The following is a 15,077-nucleotide window of genomic DNA, read 5'->3' as shown; positions in this document are numbered from 1 at the left end:
TAGGGTCCCTTCTGGCGGTTCTAAGACCGCGGGGCATAGCAGTGGCACCTTATTTGGACGAAATCTTAATTCAGGCGCCGTTCTTTCACAGAGCCAAGGCTCACACTGAGATTGTATTGGCCTTTCTGAGGTCTCACGGGTGGAAGGTGAACGTCAAAAAGAGTTCTCTGTCCCCACTCACAAGGGTTCCCTTCCTAGGAACACTAATAGATTCAGTAGAAATGAAAATATTTCTGCCGAAGGTCAGAAAGTTGAAACTTAACTACTTGCCGGGTTCTTCATTCCATTCCTCGGCCATCTGTAGCTCAGTGCATGGAGGCAATCGGATTGATGGTAGCGGCAATGGACATAGTCCCTTTTGCTTGGATACACCTCAGACCACTGCAACTATGCATGCTCAAACAGTGGAATGGGGATTATGCAGATTTGTCTCCTCAAATTCAGTTGGACCAGGAGACCAGAGATTCTCTTCTCTGGTGGTTGTCTCAGGACCACCTGTCTCAGGGAATATGTTTCCGCAGGCCAGAGTGGGTCATTGTAACGATCAACGCCAGTCTGTTAGGCTAGGGTGCGGTCTGGGACTCCCTGAAAGCTCAGGGCTTATGGTCTCGGGAAGAAACGCTTCTCCCGATAAACATTCTGGAACTGAGGGCGATATTCAACGCTCTTCAGGCATGGCCTCAACTAGCTGCGGCCAAATTCATCAGATTTCAGTCGGACAACATCACGACTGTAGTTTACGTCAATCATCAGGGGGAACAAAGAGTTCCCTAGCGATGACGGAAGTAACCAAAATAATCAGGTGGGCGGAGGATCACTCCTGCCATCTCTCAGCAATTCACATCCCAGTAGACAAGAGGGAGGCGGATTTTCTAAGTCGTCAGACTTTTCAGGTATTTGCCCAGCTGACTCAGCTATGGGGCACTCCAAAATTGGATCTGATGGCGCCCCGTCAGAACGCCAAACTTCCTCTCTACGGGTCCAGGTCCCGGGACCCCAAGGCGGTATTTTTAGATGCTCTAGCAGCGCCTTGGTCCTTCAATCTGGCTTATGTTTTTCCACCGTTTCCTCTCCTCCCGCGTCTGGTCGCCAGAATCAAGCAGGAGAAGGCTTCGGTGATTCTGATAGCGCCTGCGTGGCCACGCAGGACTTGGTATGCAGACCTAGTGGACATGTCATCTGTCCCACCATGGACACTGCCAATGAGGCAGGATCTTCTAATACAGGGTCCGTTCAAGCATCCAAATCTAGTTTCTCTACGTCTGGCTGCTTGGAGATTGAACGCTTAATTCTATCAAAGCGTGGGTTCTCTGAGTCAGTTATAGATACTCTGATTCAGGCTAGAAAGCCTGTCACCAGGAAAATCTACCATAGGATATGGCGGAAATATCTTTGTTGGTGTGAATCCAAGGGCTACTCATGGAGTAAGATTAGGATTCCCAGGATATTGTCCTTTCTCCAAGAAGGATTGGAGAAAAGTTTGTCAGCTAGTTCCTTAAAAGGACAAATATCCGCTCTGTCTATCCTTTTACACAAGCGTCTAGCAGAGGTATCAGACGTTCAAGCGTTTGCTCAGGCTTTAGTCAGAATCAAGCCTGTCTATAAACCTGTGGCTCCGCCATGGAGTCTAAATCTAGTTCTTTCAGTTCTTCAAGGGGTTCCGTTTGAACCTTTACATTCCATAGATATTAAGTTATCTTGGAAAGTTTTGTTTTTAGTAGCTCTCTCTTCTGCTCGAAGAGTTTCAGAATTATCTGCCTTACACTGTGATTCACCTTACCTGGTGTTCCACGCAGATAAGATAGTTTTGCGTACCAAGCCTGGTTTTATTCCTAAAGTTGTTTCTAACAAGAATATTAACCAGAAAATAGTTGTTCCTTCTCTGTGTCCTAATCCTTCTTCGAAGAAGGAACGTCTGTTGCACAATCTTGATGTAGCTCGTTATTTAAAGTTCTATTTACAAGCAACTAAGGATTTCAGACAAACATCTTCCTTGTTTGTTATCTATTCTGGTAAGAGGAGAGGTCAGAAAGCGACTGCTACCTCTCTTTCCTTTTGGCTGAAAAGCATCATCCGTTTGGCCTATGAGACTGCTGGCCAGCAGCCTCCTGAAAGAATTACTGCTCATTCTACCAGAGCAGTGGCTTCCACATGGGCTTTCAAAAATGAGGCTTCTGTTGAACCGATTTGTAAGGCAGCGACTTGGTCTTCACTGCATACTTTTGCCAAATTTTACAAATTCGATACTTTTGCTTCTTCGGAGGCTATTTTTGGGAGAAAGGTTTTGCAAGCAGTGGTGCCTTCTGTTTAAGGTACCTGTCTTGTTCCCTCCCTTCATCCGTGTCCTAAAGCTTTGGTATTGGTATTCCACAAGTAAAGGAAGAAGCCGTGGACTGGATACACCTTGCAAGAGAAAACAGAATTTATGCTTACCTGATAAATTACTTTCTCTTGCGGTGTATCCAGTCCACGGCCCGCCCTGGCATTTAAGTCAGGTAAAAAATAATTTGGTTAAACTACAGTCACCACTGCACCCTATGGTTTCTCCTTTTTCTTCCTAACCTTTGGTCGAATGACTGGGGGGTGGAGCTAGAGAGGGAGCTATATGGACAGCTCTGCTGTGTGCTCTCTTTGCCACTTCCTGTAGGGAATGAGAATATCCCTCAAGTAAGGGATGAAGCCGTGGACTGGATACACCGCAAGAGAAAGTAATTTATCAGGTAAGCATAAATTCTGTTTTTTTAGCTGAGTTGATCACAGGAGAAGGTCCCTAGCGCTAAACAAGTCTTTTATATACCATTACATTAGAGTTGATAAGAAACATACTCAGGAGATGCTAATTTTATTTTTTAAAAACTACCAAGTTGCTGTTGAATAATATAGGTAAGAATACAATTTACACCTGACAACATTTTTGTGCACCTGTAAAGCAGAGTGAGGATGTATGTCTTATGTAAAGTTGGTTTGCACTGCAGCTTACAGTGACTCAAGGGCAAGTCTCGCTACCCTTAATGACTTATGTAAATGCTGTCTGAGTATTGTCCTCTGCAACTGTATACTTTAATGTTACAGCACTGCATAATATTTAGCATTTTATAAACAATAATATTAATCATAATACATCTGCCAAATGCAATAAAACTGGCTTTATTCTAGCGGTTTCATTGTAGACTTGCCCTTTATATTTATGTTTAAATCATTTTTATTGTTCAAAGTAAAGAAGAAAACATAAGAACATACAGCGTCATTTCTAGCCGCCAATTACAAAGCTGTGAAACAAAACAGGATGTTACATTGGCTATAAATTTCAATGAACAGTACCTCGTAACAGGAGGTGTAGTGTAGGTGTTCTTATCTCATCCATCTACTCACAATTATATATAACTTAGAATCAAACAAAATAATTTCTGAGGGTGGTTAAATCTTCCAGTGATTGGGGGGGAAAGAAGTAGGGGAGAAACATAGAAGGGGGAGAGAGAGATCTGAGAGGGTAGTAAGTGATTGCAGTACCTTTTGGTCGTGAGGGCAGTAGATAAACTCTATATAATTACTTAGATGTACCTATCTAGCGGTTGGAGGCCTGAGAGTGAATTGTTGCCGGTAAGGGAGGGTGGTTGAAGCCATTTCTATAATTCCAGTAAAACCAGATTTCGTCATTCTTGGTTTTGGTATCTAGTGTCCATGCTGCTAAGTCGTACATGTTATATGTATGTTGAATTTTGTTTTTGATTTCTTGCCATGTCGGTGTGCCTACTTTCCAGTATCTAGCTATGCAGGTTCTCACCACCGTACATAGTATTCTAATGAAAGTGTTTATTGGACTATTGAAGTTAGGAAGTCGCTCGTGGAGTAATGCCTGTGTCCTGCTAATCTGAATTTGCTCGTCTAACAGGTAGCTAATTAGGTTGGATAGTGACTGCCATATGGCTTGAACCTCTGAACAGTCCCAGAACATGTGACGGTATGTGCCCACTTCCCCACATCCTCTGTAGCACAATCTAGATACTGTTTGTGTCATATGTGTTGTTCTAAGGGGTGTTAAGTACCATCTGAAAATCGTCTTCAGAGTATTTTCTCTGAGGTCTGCGCTCAGCAAGCCTTTAGTGGCTGTTTCAAAAGTCGTAAACCATTGTTCTGGTTCCAGTCTGATGTCTAGGTCTGCTTCCCATCTTTGCATGAGAGGTGATTTAGCTGGGGACTTTGACGTTTGTATATCTAGGTATATTCTAGAGATGGACTGTTTTGGTCTGTTTGTAGAGTTACATATATGTTCTAGGGTAAGTTTCCCTCTGGTCTGTATTGATTGCCTATATGTGTGTATCGACGATGATAATTGGAGGTATAGGTACCAGTGCAAAGGGTCAGGGTATATCTTATCTTTTAGTTGGGCGTGGGTCATCACTTTATTCTGAATTAAGAAGTCTGCTACACTGTACAGACCCTTATTTTCCCATTTATTGATTGCTCTTTGCAAATCTTTGTGGAGGAGGTATCTGATGGGTCTCAATGTTGAGGTTACGGGGCACATCCCTCTTATGTGCTAGTTCTGACCATAGAATTTGGGTGGTCTCTATTGTGACTGATTGGTGCTGCTTTGTCTCGCGTGTGCTATCTCTGTGGTCCCATAGTATGGCGTCTGACCCACCTCCCCCCTTCATGTCTGACTCTAACTGAATCCAAAGAGCTTCCTCTTTGGCCCTAAGTAATAAGGCGTCCTGGGCCAGTCTAGCTGCCTTGTAGTATTCAATGAAGTTGGGGATCCCCAAGCCACCCAAGCCTCTGTGGCTTGTCATGGTTCTCTTTGCTATTCTAGCATGTTTTTTACAGTGGATAAATGACAGTATCTCTGTTTGAAGCTTCTCTAAGTCGGGATATAGAATGCGTATGGGCAAAGCCCTGAAGAGATAGAGCAGGCGGGGCAGCACGGTCATCTTTACCGCTGATATCCTCCCCATCCAGGAGAAGTTATGCTTCTTCCATGATTGTAGGTCTTTTCTGATAGATTTGTATAGAGGTGTGTAGTTGGCTTTGTATAACTGCTGGGTCTGGGCCGTTATTCCCACCCCTAAGTATTTCAAGGGACCCTTAGATTCTTTTAAATCAAAGTTTATTTCGATTAGTTTCTTTGTGTGAGCGGGGATCTCTATTGGTAACATTTCCCATTTATCAGAATTAATACGATAGCCGGAGATTAATGAAAACTCTCCTAGCGTTTCATATAGGTTCGGAAGTGAAAGCATAGGACTGGTCAGGGTGAGCAGTATATCGTCAGCAAAAAGGCTAATTTTATAGTCTGCGTTTCCCACTCTAACTCCTACTATGTCAGGGTTCGTCCTTATCTTGGCTGCCAGGGGTTCTATACACAGCGCAAATAACAGGGGGGACAATGGACACCCCTGTCTGGTCCCATTTAGAATAGGGAACGATTTAGATCTATATCCATTGGAGGACACAAGGGCCGATGGGTTGGTGTATATAGTTTTGATGGCGTCAAGGAAGGGGCCGTCGAAGTTCATTTGTGTCAGGGTTTTAATCATGTACCTCCAATCTACTCTATCAAACGCCTTCTCCGCGTCCAACGCGAGGAGCAGAGAAGGCGTTCGTGTTTCGCAGAGGTGATGGACCGTGTCTATAGTTCGTCTCACGTTGTCTGGGGCTTCTCTGTCTCTAATGAATCCTACTTGGTCTTTATGTATTAGTTTGGGTAAAATGTTTGCTAACCTATTGGCCAAGATCTTAGTAAAGATTTTAATATCCTGATTAATCAGGGAGATGGGGCGATAGCTAGGGCACTTTTTTGGGTCTTTGCCTGGTTTGGGTATGACTATAATTTTTGCTTGCAGCAGCTCAGCTGGTACTGGGTGACCTTGCATAATATGGTTACAGAATTTGGTCAGGTGGGGGACAAGTTCCCTTCTGAACAATTTGTAGTATTCCCCTGGGAAACCGTCTGGACCTGCTGCTTTCCCTGGTTTTAGAGCTTTTATCGCTAAGACAACCTCTAACGTTGAGATGGGTTCATTTAACAACTTTTTGTCATCTGCTGTTAGTTTAATCAACAAAGGATTTTCTAAAAAGCTCTGTGTGAGAGTCTCTATCTTTGGGCTGTGTGTTACTTTGTGGCCATCGTAAAGCTGCGCGTAAAAGTCTCCAAAGGTGTCAACTATTTCTTGGGGGTGTGTAGTGTTTGTACCATCCGGTCTTTCAATGAGTGGGATGTTAGCTGTTTTGTATTTTTCTCTAAGTTTATGAGCCAAGAATTTGTCGGGCTTGTTAGCGTATATAAAATACTGTGATTTTAGTTTCATTATAGCTCTGTTGGCTTGGGAGCTCAGCATCTTAGCCAACGAGTCTCTTTTGTTTTGCAGATTATTCAGTGTAGTGGGGTTCCCCGTTAATCTATGTTGTCTTTCTAAATGCGCTATATCTTCATGTGTTTGCAACCAGTCTCGTCTCGTCTGTCTATTGTGTATAGTCTTTTCTTTGATGAGAGTGCCTCTAAGTACGGATTTGTGCGCGGCCCATACATATGTCGGGTTGTCAGTGGTGTCTGTATTAATGTCCCAAAATTCAGTCAGGTGTTGCAAAGTGGAGGAGTGGATATGCGGGTTTTTATGTAAGATTGGGTCATACGTCCAGGACCTAGATCTATTTGGGTCTACCAGTCCAGTCATCTTAAGTAACACCACTGAGTGGTCCGACCACACACAGGGGCAAATGCTGGAGGAGCTGAGTGTCGGTTGCATAATTTGACTGGTGAAGATATAATCAAGTCGGGAATATGTATTGTGGGCCGCTGAATAGAAGGTTGTTTCATTGGTGTTGCCATTTAAAACGTGCCAGGAATCTAGCAGTGAGTGTGCACTGTGTGAATCCTGAATGTGTCACATTATGCTGTCCCGCCTTAACTGTTTATTTGATGTCGTTCTTGGGTCCCTTGTGCCTTGTGGTGAGATGGGGATATTAAAGTCGCCCGCTAAAATTATTCTGACTTGTGACCACTGTGTTATAAGTTGCGATATTTTGGCAAAGAATATATGCTGTTGTTCATTGGGCGCGTAAACGTTACACAAAACAACGTCTACATTGTCTAGCTGTCCCTTTAAGATTAAGTATCTACCTTCGGGATCCGCAGTAGCGGATTCGTGTATGTAATAGAGGAGTGAATAAGAATCGAGACTCCTCTCTTTTTCGTCTTGGTAGTTGCGTGGAAGTGTGTGGGGAAGTTTTTAGTCCAGTAGTAGGGGAGTTGGGGTGTTACAAAATGTGTTTCTTGAAGAAACAGTAACTTGGCCTTGAGCATGGTGTATTGTTTAAAGGCTAATCTTCTCTTGGTGTCAGTGTTGAGGCCTCGTACGTTATGTGTAGCTATAGTCAACTCACCATCCATTTATGTGTTGTTTGTGTATTGTCAGCTTACCTGGTCTTCGTGAGACCTCTCCAGGCTCCCCACCCTCCAGAGTTTCATACCATTCTGATGATAGCTCCAAAGCAGCCCTCATGATGGTCCCTAATTGTATAGACCTCTCCCATACTACATCTTGAAACACATGAAGAAAACAGTTACAACAATACAATTCAACAGAACTCTGGGCCCAATTGTAGGGGCCTCCAACCATTGCAACTGTAAGAGAGAGTGGGGGGGGGAGAAAGAAAAAGAACAAGAAGAGGAGGAGAAAACATATTAGAAAATCACTTAAAGTGCAATAACAATAAGTCTTTGTTAACTGGGGGTGTCAGTTCAGCTACATCGAATTGAGCTTGCGTGAGTAAGAAAAAAAGTCCCAAGGCAATAAGGGTAGTTGTTGTAAGTAAAGTCTCGCTCTGAGTCCTCAAATGTCCCTGTACTCTCAGAGATGATCTTTCAGGAGAAGGAAAGCCAGTCCTTCTGTAAAACTGAGGTTTCACAGGTATTGTTGATTTTGGAGAAAGTGTCCTTTAAGAGCTTGTATTTCCTTGGCTGTCTCCATGTCAACTTGCGATAGCTATTACAGAGCTCAACATGGGAGGGCTTAGTGTCCCTAAGTATGTCCCAAAGAGGAGTTTTCAGGTTTTTTGTTTCTTCCTAGTCGATTTAGACCATTGTGGTTTCGAGATCTGGTCCGCTGGTTTCATTAGTCGCTGTAGGGGGGCAGGGGGTGTGAGCTTTGGAGTTTCCAGGCCTAGGATTTGGCAGACCTCAGGAATATCTGATGGTTCTTTGAGAGTAATTGTTCTGGAGTCTTTATTAATGTACAGGGCAAAGGGGAAACCCCATTTGTATGCTATTTGATGTTTCCTTAATAGCTGTGTCAGCGGTCTGAGAGCCCCTCTGCGTTGAAGAGTTCTAACACTAAGATCCTGATAGAACTGTATTACGTTCCCCTGGAATTTCAGTGTGGGTTTCTTGAGTGCTCCTTGTAGGATTTTCTCTTTGTCTTGGAAAAGCGCCATTTTGATAATTATATCTCTAGGGGGCATGCCCTCTTTGGGTTTTGGTTTGAGGGCTCTGTGGGCTCTTTCAATTCCCATGTCGAATTCTCCAGTTCCCTCTGTCACCTGGTGAAACAATTGCGCTACATAGGAGAGGTCTTTATTAAGGATGCTTTCTGGAACTCCTTTCAGCCTAATATTGTTCCTCCTACTCCTATTCTCTAGATCTTTGAGTTTTTCTTGGATCTCGGTTAATTCCTGATGATGGGAGGCCACGGATTGGGTAACATTAGTGATATCTTCGACTAGGGTGTCTGTGTGTTCTTCCAGTGTGTCCATCCGCCCTCCAAGTTCGGCAATATCTGATTTGATTTCAGATAAGCTATTGGTCATTGCCGTATGCATGTTGTCAATTTTGTTCCAGAGCTTTTCGAAGTTGGCCGTTATGTCTTGTTTAGAGACCAAGCCCTTCAGATCTGCTTTGGTCACTGGGGTGGTTTCTTCATTTGTGTCAGCCTGTTCTATATCTGATGTTTCTTGATCCCCCTCTTCCATATACTCCATTATGTTTGGTTTGGGGTTTATAGTTGTTTTAAAATAGGCGTTGACTGTGGATGGCTTAGTTGTTTTATCGCCCTTCATTAGTCTTCTGGCTGACATTATTGTGGAGGTAATTATTGCTCTTACTACTAGTAGTGTAGCTGGGGCCACACAGATTTGTGGTCTAATGTCTTTTGTGGTTTTGGGCGATGAAAGCTATTGCTGGGGTATTGGGAGTGTTTCAGTTAGTGCCACTCCGTCTATTGTTTTTTATATTGAAAGTCTCTCCCAGTTCCTCTGCTTAAATTATCGGTACCACTGGTTCAGGCAAGTATACTTATTCTGTCTAACTGGGCAATTGCAAGCCTTCAGGTGGATCTGCTGAGCTTTGTCACATTCAGTGGGGAGTTTGGTCTTTGTGTGGGATCTCTATTATTTAGGTATATTGGAGGCTGTCTTTTCCTTCTGTTCTCGCCACCCCTCACTTTTGAATTTTCCTAGGGCCTGGATCTAGCCCCTGGGAACCGTGGGTTTTTATGTTATATGTAGGGGAACTTTCATTGCTTGCTGCAGTTTTTGTGCCCCTCGGCTTCCCTTTCTCTGCCCTGTGTTTTAATATGCAGCGTTTACCTGGCGGGTAGTTCCGCTCGCGGTGTCAGTTCACTGCGGTCGTCGTCGCCATCTTGGGGATTCCCCCTGCTGTAGCGTGGGTTCAATGTTGCGCAGCTCCCTTCAGCCTCCGCTGCTGCTTTTACCTGCCGATGGCTCTCACCACTTCTCTGTGGCCGCTTGCCACTTTCAGGGATCTCCGGTGTTGCGGTATGAGTAGTATTAGCCGTCTGGTATTATTTGGCGCCGTCGCTGCTTCTGTGGTGCTGTGAAACTTTGCTAGGAGCTTGTTCTTTACCCTCCTCCATGCGCTGCCAGCTCTCCTAGAGTAATCGGGGTGACCAGGTTAGGGTTTAGGTTGATGCTCCTTCTTTTGAGGTAGTTGGTTGATGCCTGGGACTATATAAGTAATTTTTGTTCGATGAGCCGAGCAGAGCTCACTAATTATGCGGCCATTTCTCAGCTTGGTCAGGCCACGCCCCCTGCCCTTTATATTTAAAGGGACAGTCTACACCAGAATTTTTGTTGTTTTAAAAGATAGATAATCCCTTTTTTACCCATTTCCCAGTTTTGCATAACTAACACATTTATAATAATATACTTTTAACCTCTGATTATCTTGTATCTAAGCCTCTGCAAACTGCCCCTTTTTCAGTTCTTTTGACAGACTTGCAGTCTAGCCAATCAGTGCCTGCTCCCAGATAACTTCTCGTGCACGAGCACAGTGTTATCTATATGAAATACGTGAACACCCTCTAGTGGTGAAAAACTGATACAATGCAATCTGAAAGAGGTGGGCTTCAAGGTCTAAGAAATTAGCATATGAACCTCCTAGGTTAAGCTTTCAACTAAGAATACCAAGAGAACAAAGCAAAATTGGTGATAAAAGTAAATTGGAAAATTGTTTAAAATTACATGCTCTATCTGAATCATGAAAATTTATTTTGAACTAGACTGTCCCTTTAACTAGTTTCCTTTTAAATAGTTTACTAGTTCCAAAAATGTACTATTGTAAAAGGCGATTGGATTGAGAACCAAATAAAATATTACTGAGCTACCGTGTGATGTTTTTGCAAAGGAATTCTGATGGATTTGAATGGAAGCTACAGATAGGTTTAACAGTAATTCAAGAATTGTGATTAAAGCACCTGTGCTGAAGCAGGCATATTACTCCACTCTTACTAAATAGAGGTCCTAATGAATGATTTGAGTAGTATTGTAAAGGGACAATATGATTAATAAAGTTGTTACATTTTTACCATAATTCTGTTCATCTTCAGGTGATGTAGAGACGGCCTACAAGGAGTCCGGGTTGGTATCAATTTTGCACAATATTCTGGCGGATGATGTGAAGGGTCCGGAGGTGAAGTACAATGCAATGGGTTTATTGTGCAGTCTTTTAGATTCAGGTATTGAACAAACATGTTTAAAACTCACTTATTTCCTTTTCTTACATAATAAAGATGCTGCTTACACAGTATTTGTGCACATGCCATTCCTACAAATTATACTTGCTTTACCCTCTCACCTACAAAACACAGCAATTTACTCAGGTATTCGTTTTACAAATGTCCAATACTATATACAACAATAGTTACCTAAGCACTTCCATGCACACCTGAAAGAGCCTATACATACACAGTCATATCATCTGGGTCCCATGTGCATCCGTGCACTCCTGAAAGTGCCTATACATATACACAGTCATCATCTGAGTCCCATGTGCATCCGTGCACACCTGAAAGAGCCTATACATACACAGTCATATCATCTGAGACCCATGTGCATCCGTGCACACCTGAAAGTGCCTATACATACACAGTCATATCATCTGAGTCCCATGTGCATCCGTGCACACCTGAACGTGCCTATACATACAGTCATATCATCACAGTCATATCATCTGGGTCCCATGTGCATCCGTGCACACCTGAACGTGCCTATTCATACACAGTCATATCATCTGAGTCCCATGTGCATCCGTGCACACCTGAAAGTGCCTATACATATACACAGTCATATAATCTGAGTCCCATGTGCATCCGTGCACACCTGAAAGTGCCTATACATATACACAGTCATATAATCTGAGTCCCATGTGCATCCGTGCACACCTGAAAGTGCCTATACACAGTGATATCATCTGAGTCCCATGTGCATCCGTGCACACCTGAAAGTGCCTATACATATACACAGTCATATCATCTGAGTCCCATGTGCATCCATACACACCTGAACGTGCCTATACACAATCATATAATCTGAGTCCCAAGTGCATCCGTGCACACCTGAAAGTGCCTATACATATACACAATCATATCATCTGAGTCCCATGTGCATCCATACACACCTGAACGTGCCTATACACAATCATATAATCTGAGTCCCAAGTGCATCCGTGCACACCTGAAAGTGCCTATACATATACACAATCATATCATCTGAGTCCCATGTGCATCCATACACACCTGAACGTGCCTATACACAATCATATCATCTGAGTCCCAAGTGCATCCGTGCACACCTGAACGTGCCTATACATACACAATCATATAATCTGAGTCCCATGTGCATCCATACACACCTGAACGTGCCTATACACAATCATATCATCTGAGTCCCATGTGCATCCGTGCACACCTGAACGTGCCTATACATACACAATCATATCATCTGAGTCCCATGTGCATCCGTGCACACCTGAACGTGCCTATACACACTCATATAATCTGAGTCCCAAGTGCATCCATGCACACCTGAACGTGCCTATACACAGTCATATAATCTGAGTCCCATGTGCATCCGTGCACACCTGAACGTGCCTATACACAGTCATATAATCTGAGTCCCATGTGCATCCGTGCACACCTGAACGTGCCTATACATATACAATCATATCATCTGAGTCCCATGTGCATCCGTGCACACCTGAACGTGCCTATACATACACAATCATATCATCTGAGACCCATGTGCATCCGTGCACACCTGAACGTGCCTATACACAATCATATCATCTGAGTCCCATGTGCATCCGTGCACACCTGAACGTGCCTATACACAATCATATCATCTGAGTCCCATGTGCATCCGTGCACACCTGAACGTGCCTATACATACACAATCATATCATCTGAGTCCCATGTGCATCCTATGAGATAGAGCAGCAAGTTTAAGCAACTTCAAATTTATTCCTATTATCAATTTTTCTTCGTTCTCTTTGTATCTTTATTTGAATTCAAATTAAGCACCTGGGTAGCGCTTGCTGATTGGTGGCTACATTTAGACACCAATCAGAAAGTGCTACCCAGGTTCTGAACCAAAAATGGGCCAGCTCCTGAGCTTACATTCCTGCTTAAAGTTGCTGCTCTATCTGAATCATGAAAGTTTAATTTTGATTGGACTATTCCTTTAAATAGACAGAGACAAAATAAAGCTTTCAAGATTGCGACAACATTCAATTTTAAACAACTTTCCAATTACTTCTATTGTAAAATTTACTTCATCCTCTTTTTATCCTTTATTAAAGAACATACCTAGATAGGCTCAGGAGCAGCAATGCATAATTGGGAGCAAGCTGGTAGCTGCACATATATGCCTCCTGTGATTAGCAACAGATGTGCTCAGCTAGCTCCCAGTAGTGCATTGCAGAAAATGAGCCTATCTAGGTATCCTCTTCAACAAAGGATACCAAAAAAACAAAAACAAATTTAAATCATGAAAGTTTAATCTTGAATTTACTGTGGTTAAATATGGGGGAAATGCAGTAACGGCTGGGTAGCTGTGAACGGCTGCAGAGCTACATTTGATTAAAAATGTGTAATATTAAAAGGGATAGGAAAGTCACAATTAAACTTGCATTATTCAGATAGAGCAGGTCATTTTAAGACACTTAATTTCACTTCCATTTTCAAATGTGCTTTGTTCTCTTGGTATCCCTTGTTGAAAAAGAATACACACATATCCTACACTAGTGGGAGCTGCTGCTAATTGGTGCCTGCACACATTTGTCTCTTGTGATTGGATAACTAGATTTTTTCAGCTGTTCCTTCAGCAAAGAATAACAAGAGAATGAAGCAAATTTGATAATAGAACATTTGAAAGTTGTTTAAAATTGTATCTTCTATCTGAGGTCATAAAAGAAAACGTTTGGGTTTACTATCCCTTTAAACAAATCTTGAGGTTGTGTACCCCTGAAACGGAAGTAGTGGGGTGAGTAAATAAAAGGTAGGGCCCTTTGTTGCCAGTAATGTTTACTGTACCTTTAAATTACCTTATTCTTCATCTGTCGTGGTAATGAACAAAAACTTTATTTCATGTTTACCAGATGATTTGCGAAAGGAAATGGAAGACGTGAATTTGAAAGAGATCCTGGAGAAGCTTTGTCTACATAACAACAACAATGTGGTTAAACAAGCAAACACCGTCCTCCACATACTGCGAGATGCCAGCGAGAACAGCGGGCGCTTTTTTGTGTAGTATTAACTCCTCAATGACTACACCAAGTTGCTTAGTAACACCTCCCCCAACAGCCTTCTGCCCCATGTAAGACCCCTTTTAGGGATAGGTTAGACTTCAACGAGAAGAATATATAATCTTCCCTTAATAAACATTAAGTACAATTTTACAATAGTTTATCCACTGAAACCTTAGTAGTGTACAAGATGTAAAAAATAAAATTTATGCTTACCTGATAAATGTCTTTCTTCCGGACATGGAGAGTCCACAACGTCATTCCAATTACTAGTGGGATATTCAACTCCTGGCCAGCAGGAGGAGGCAAAGAGCACTCCAGCAAAGCTGTTAAGTGTCACTTCCCTTACCCATAACTTCCAGTCATTCAGCCGAAGGGAAATGGAAAAAGAAGATAACACAAAGGTGTAGAGGTGCCTGAGGTTTAACAAAAAATACTGTCTCAATTAAGGGTGTGGTCATGGACTCTCGATGTCCGGAAAGAAAGAAATTTATCAGGTAAGCATAACATTTATTTTCTTTCCTAAGACATGGAGAGTCCACAACGTCATTCCAATTCTTAGTGAGAACCAATACCCAAGCTAGAAGACACAGAATGAACAGGGAGGGAGAACAAGACAGGCAGACCTAAACAGAAGGCACCACCGCTTAAAGAACCTTTCTCCCAAAAGAGGCCTCAGCCGAGGCAAAAGTATCAAATTTGTAAAAAGTATGCAGAGAGAACCATGTTGCTGCCTTGCAAATCTGTTCCACAAACGCTTCATTTTTAAAAGCCCACGAAGAGGAGACAGCCCTAGTGGAATGAGCCGTAATTCTCTCAGGAGGCTGCTGTCCAGCAGTCTCATATGCAAAATGAATAATACTTCTTAACCAGAGTGAAAGAGAAGTATAGGTGGTCTTCTGACCCTTACACTTTCCTGAGAAACAAACAGGGCAGAAAACTGGCAAAAATCCTAAGTAGCCTGTAGGTAGAATTTTAGAGCGTGCATAACATCCAAGAGAAGGAACAACAATTTCCTGATTAATATTTCTATCCAAAACCA

General features: G+C 42.7%; 1 protein-coding gene across 1 annotated transcript in view; it reads left to right on the top strand.

Annotated features, from left to right (window-relative positions):
- LOC128640376 (rap1 GTPase-GDP dissociation stimulator 1-like) overlaps positions 1-14,259 on the top strand; it is a 148,498-nt gene extending 134,239 nt beyond the window's left edge. The window contains exons 13-14 of the mRNA XM_053692871.1: positions 10,842-10,970; positions 13,889-14,259. Of these exons, the coding sequence (XP_053548846.1) occupies positions 10,842-10,970; positions 13,889-14,040 (281 nt within the window). The 3' untranslated portion in view covers positions 14,041-14,259. The remainder of the gene's footprint in view (positions 1-10,841; positions 10,971-13,888) is intronic.
- The last annotated feature ends 818 nt before the right edge of the window (positions 14,260-15,077 follow it).

The sequence above is a fragment of the Bombina bombina genome, chromosome 9 (assembly GCF_027579735.1).
Source record: "Bombina bombina isolate aBomBom1 chromosome 9, aBomBom1.pri, whole genome shotgun sequence".
NCBI classification, from domain to species: Eukaryota; Metazoa; Chordata; class Amphibia; order Anura; family Bombinatoridae; genus Bombina; species Bombina bombina.
This window is presented reverse-complemented; position numbering and strand designations above follow the sequence as displayed.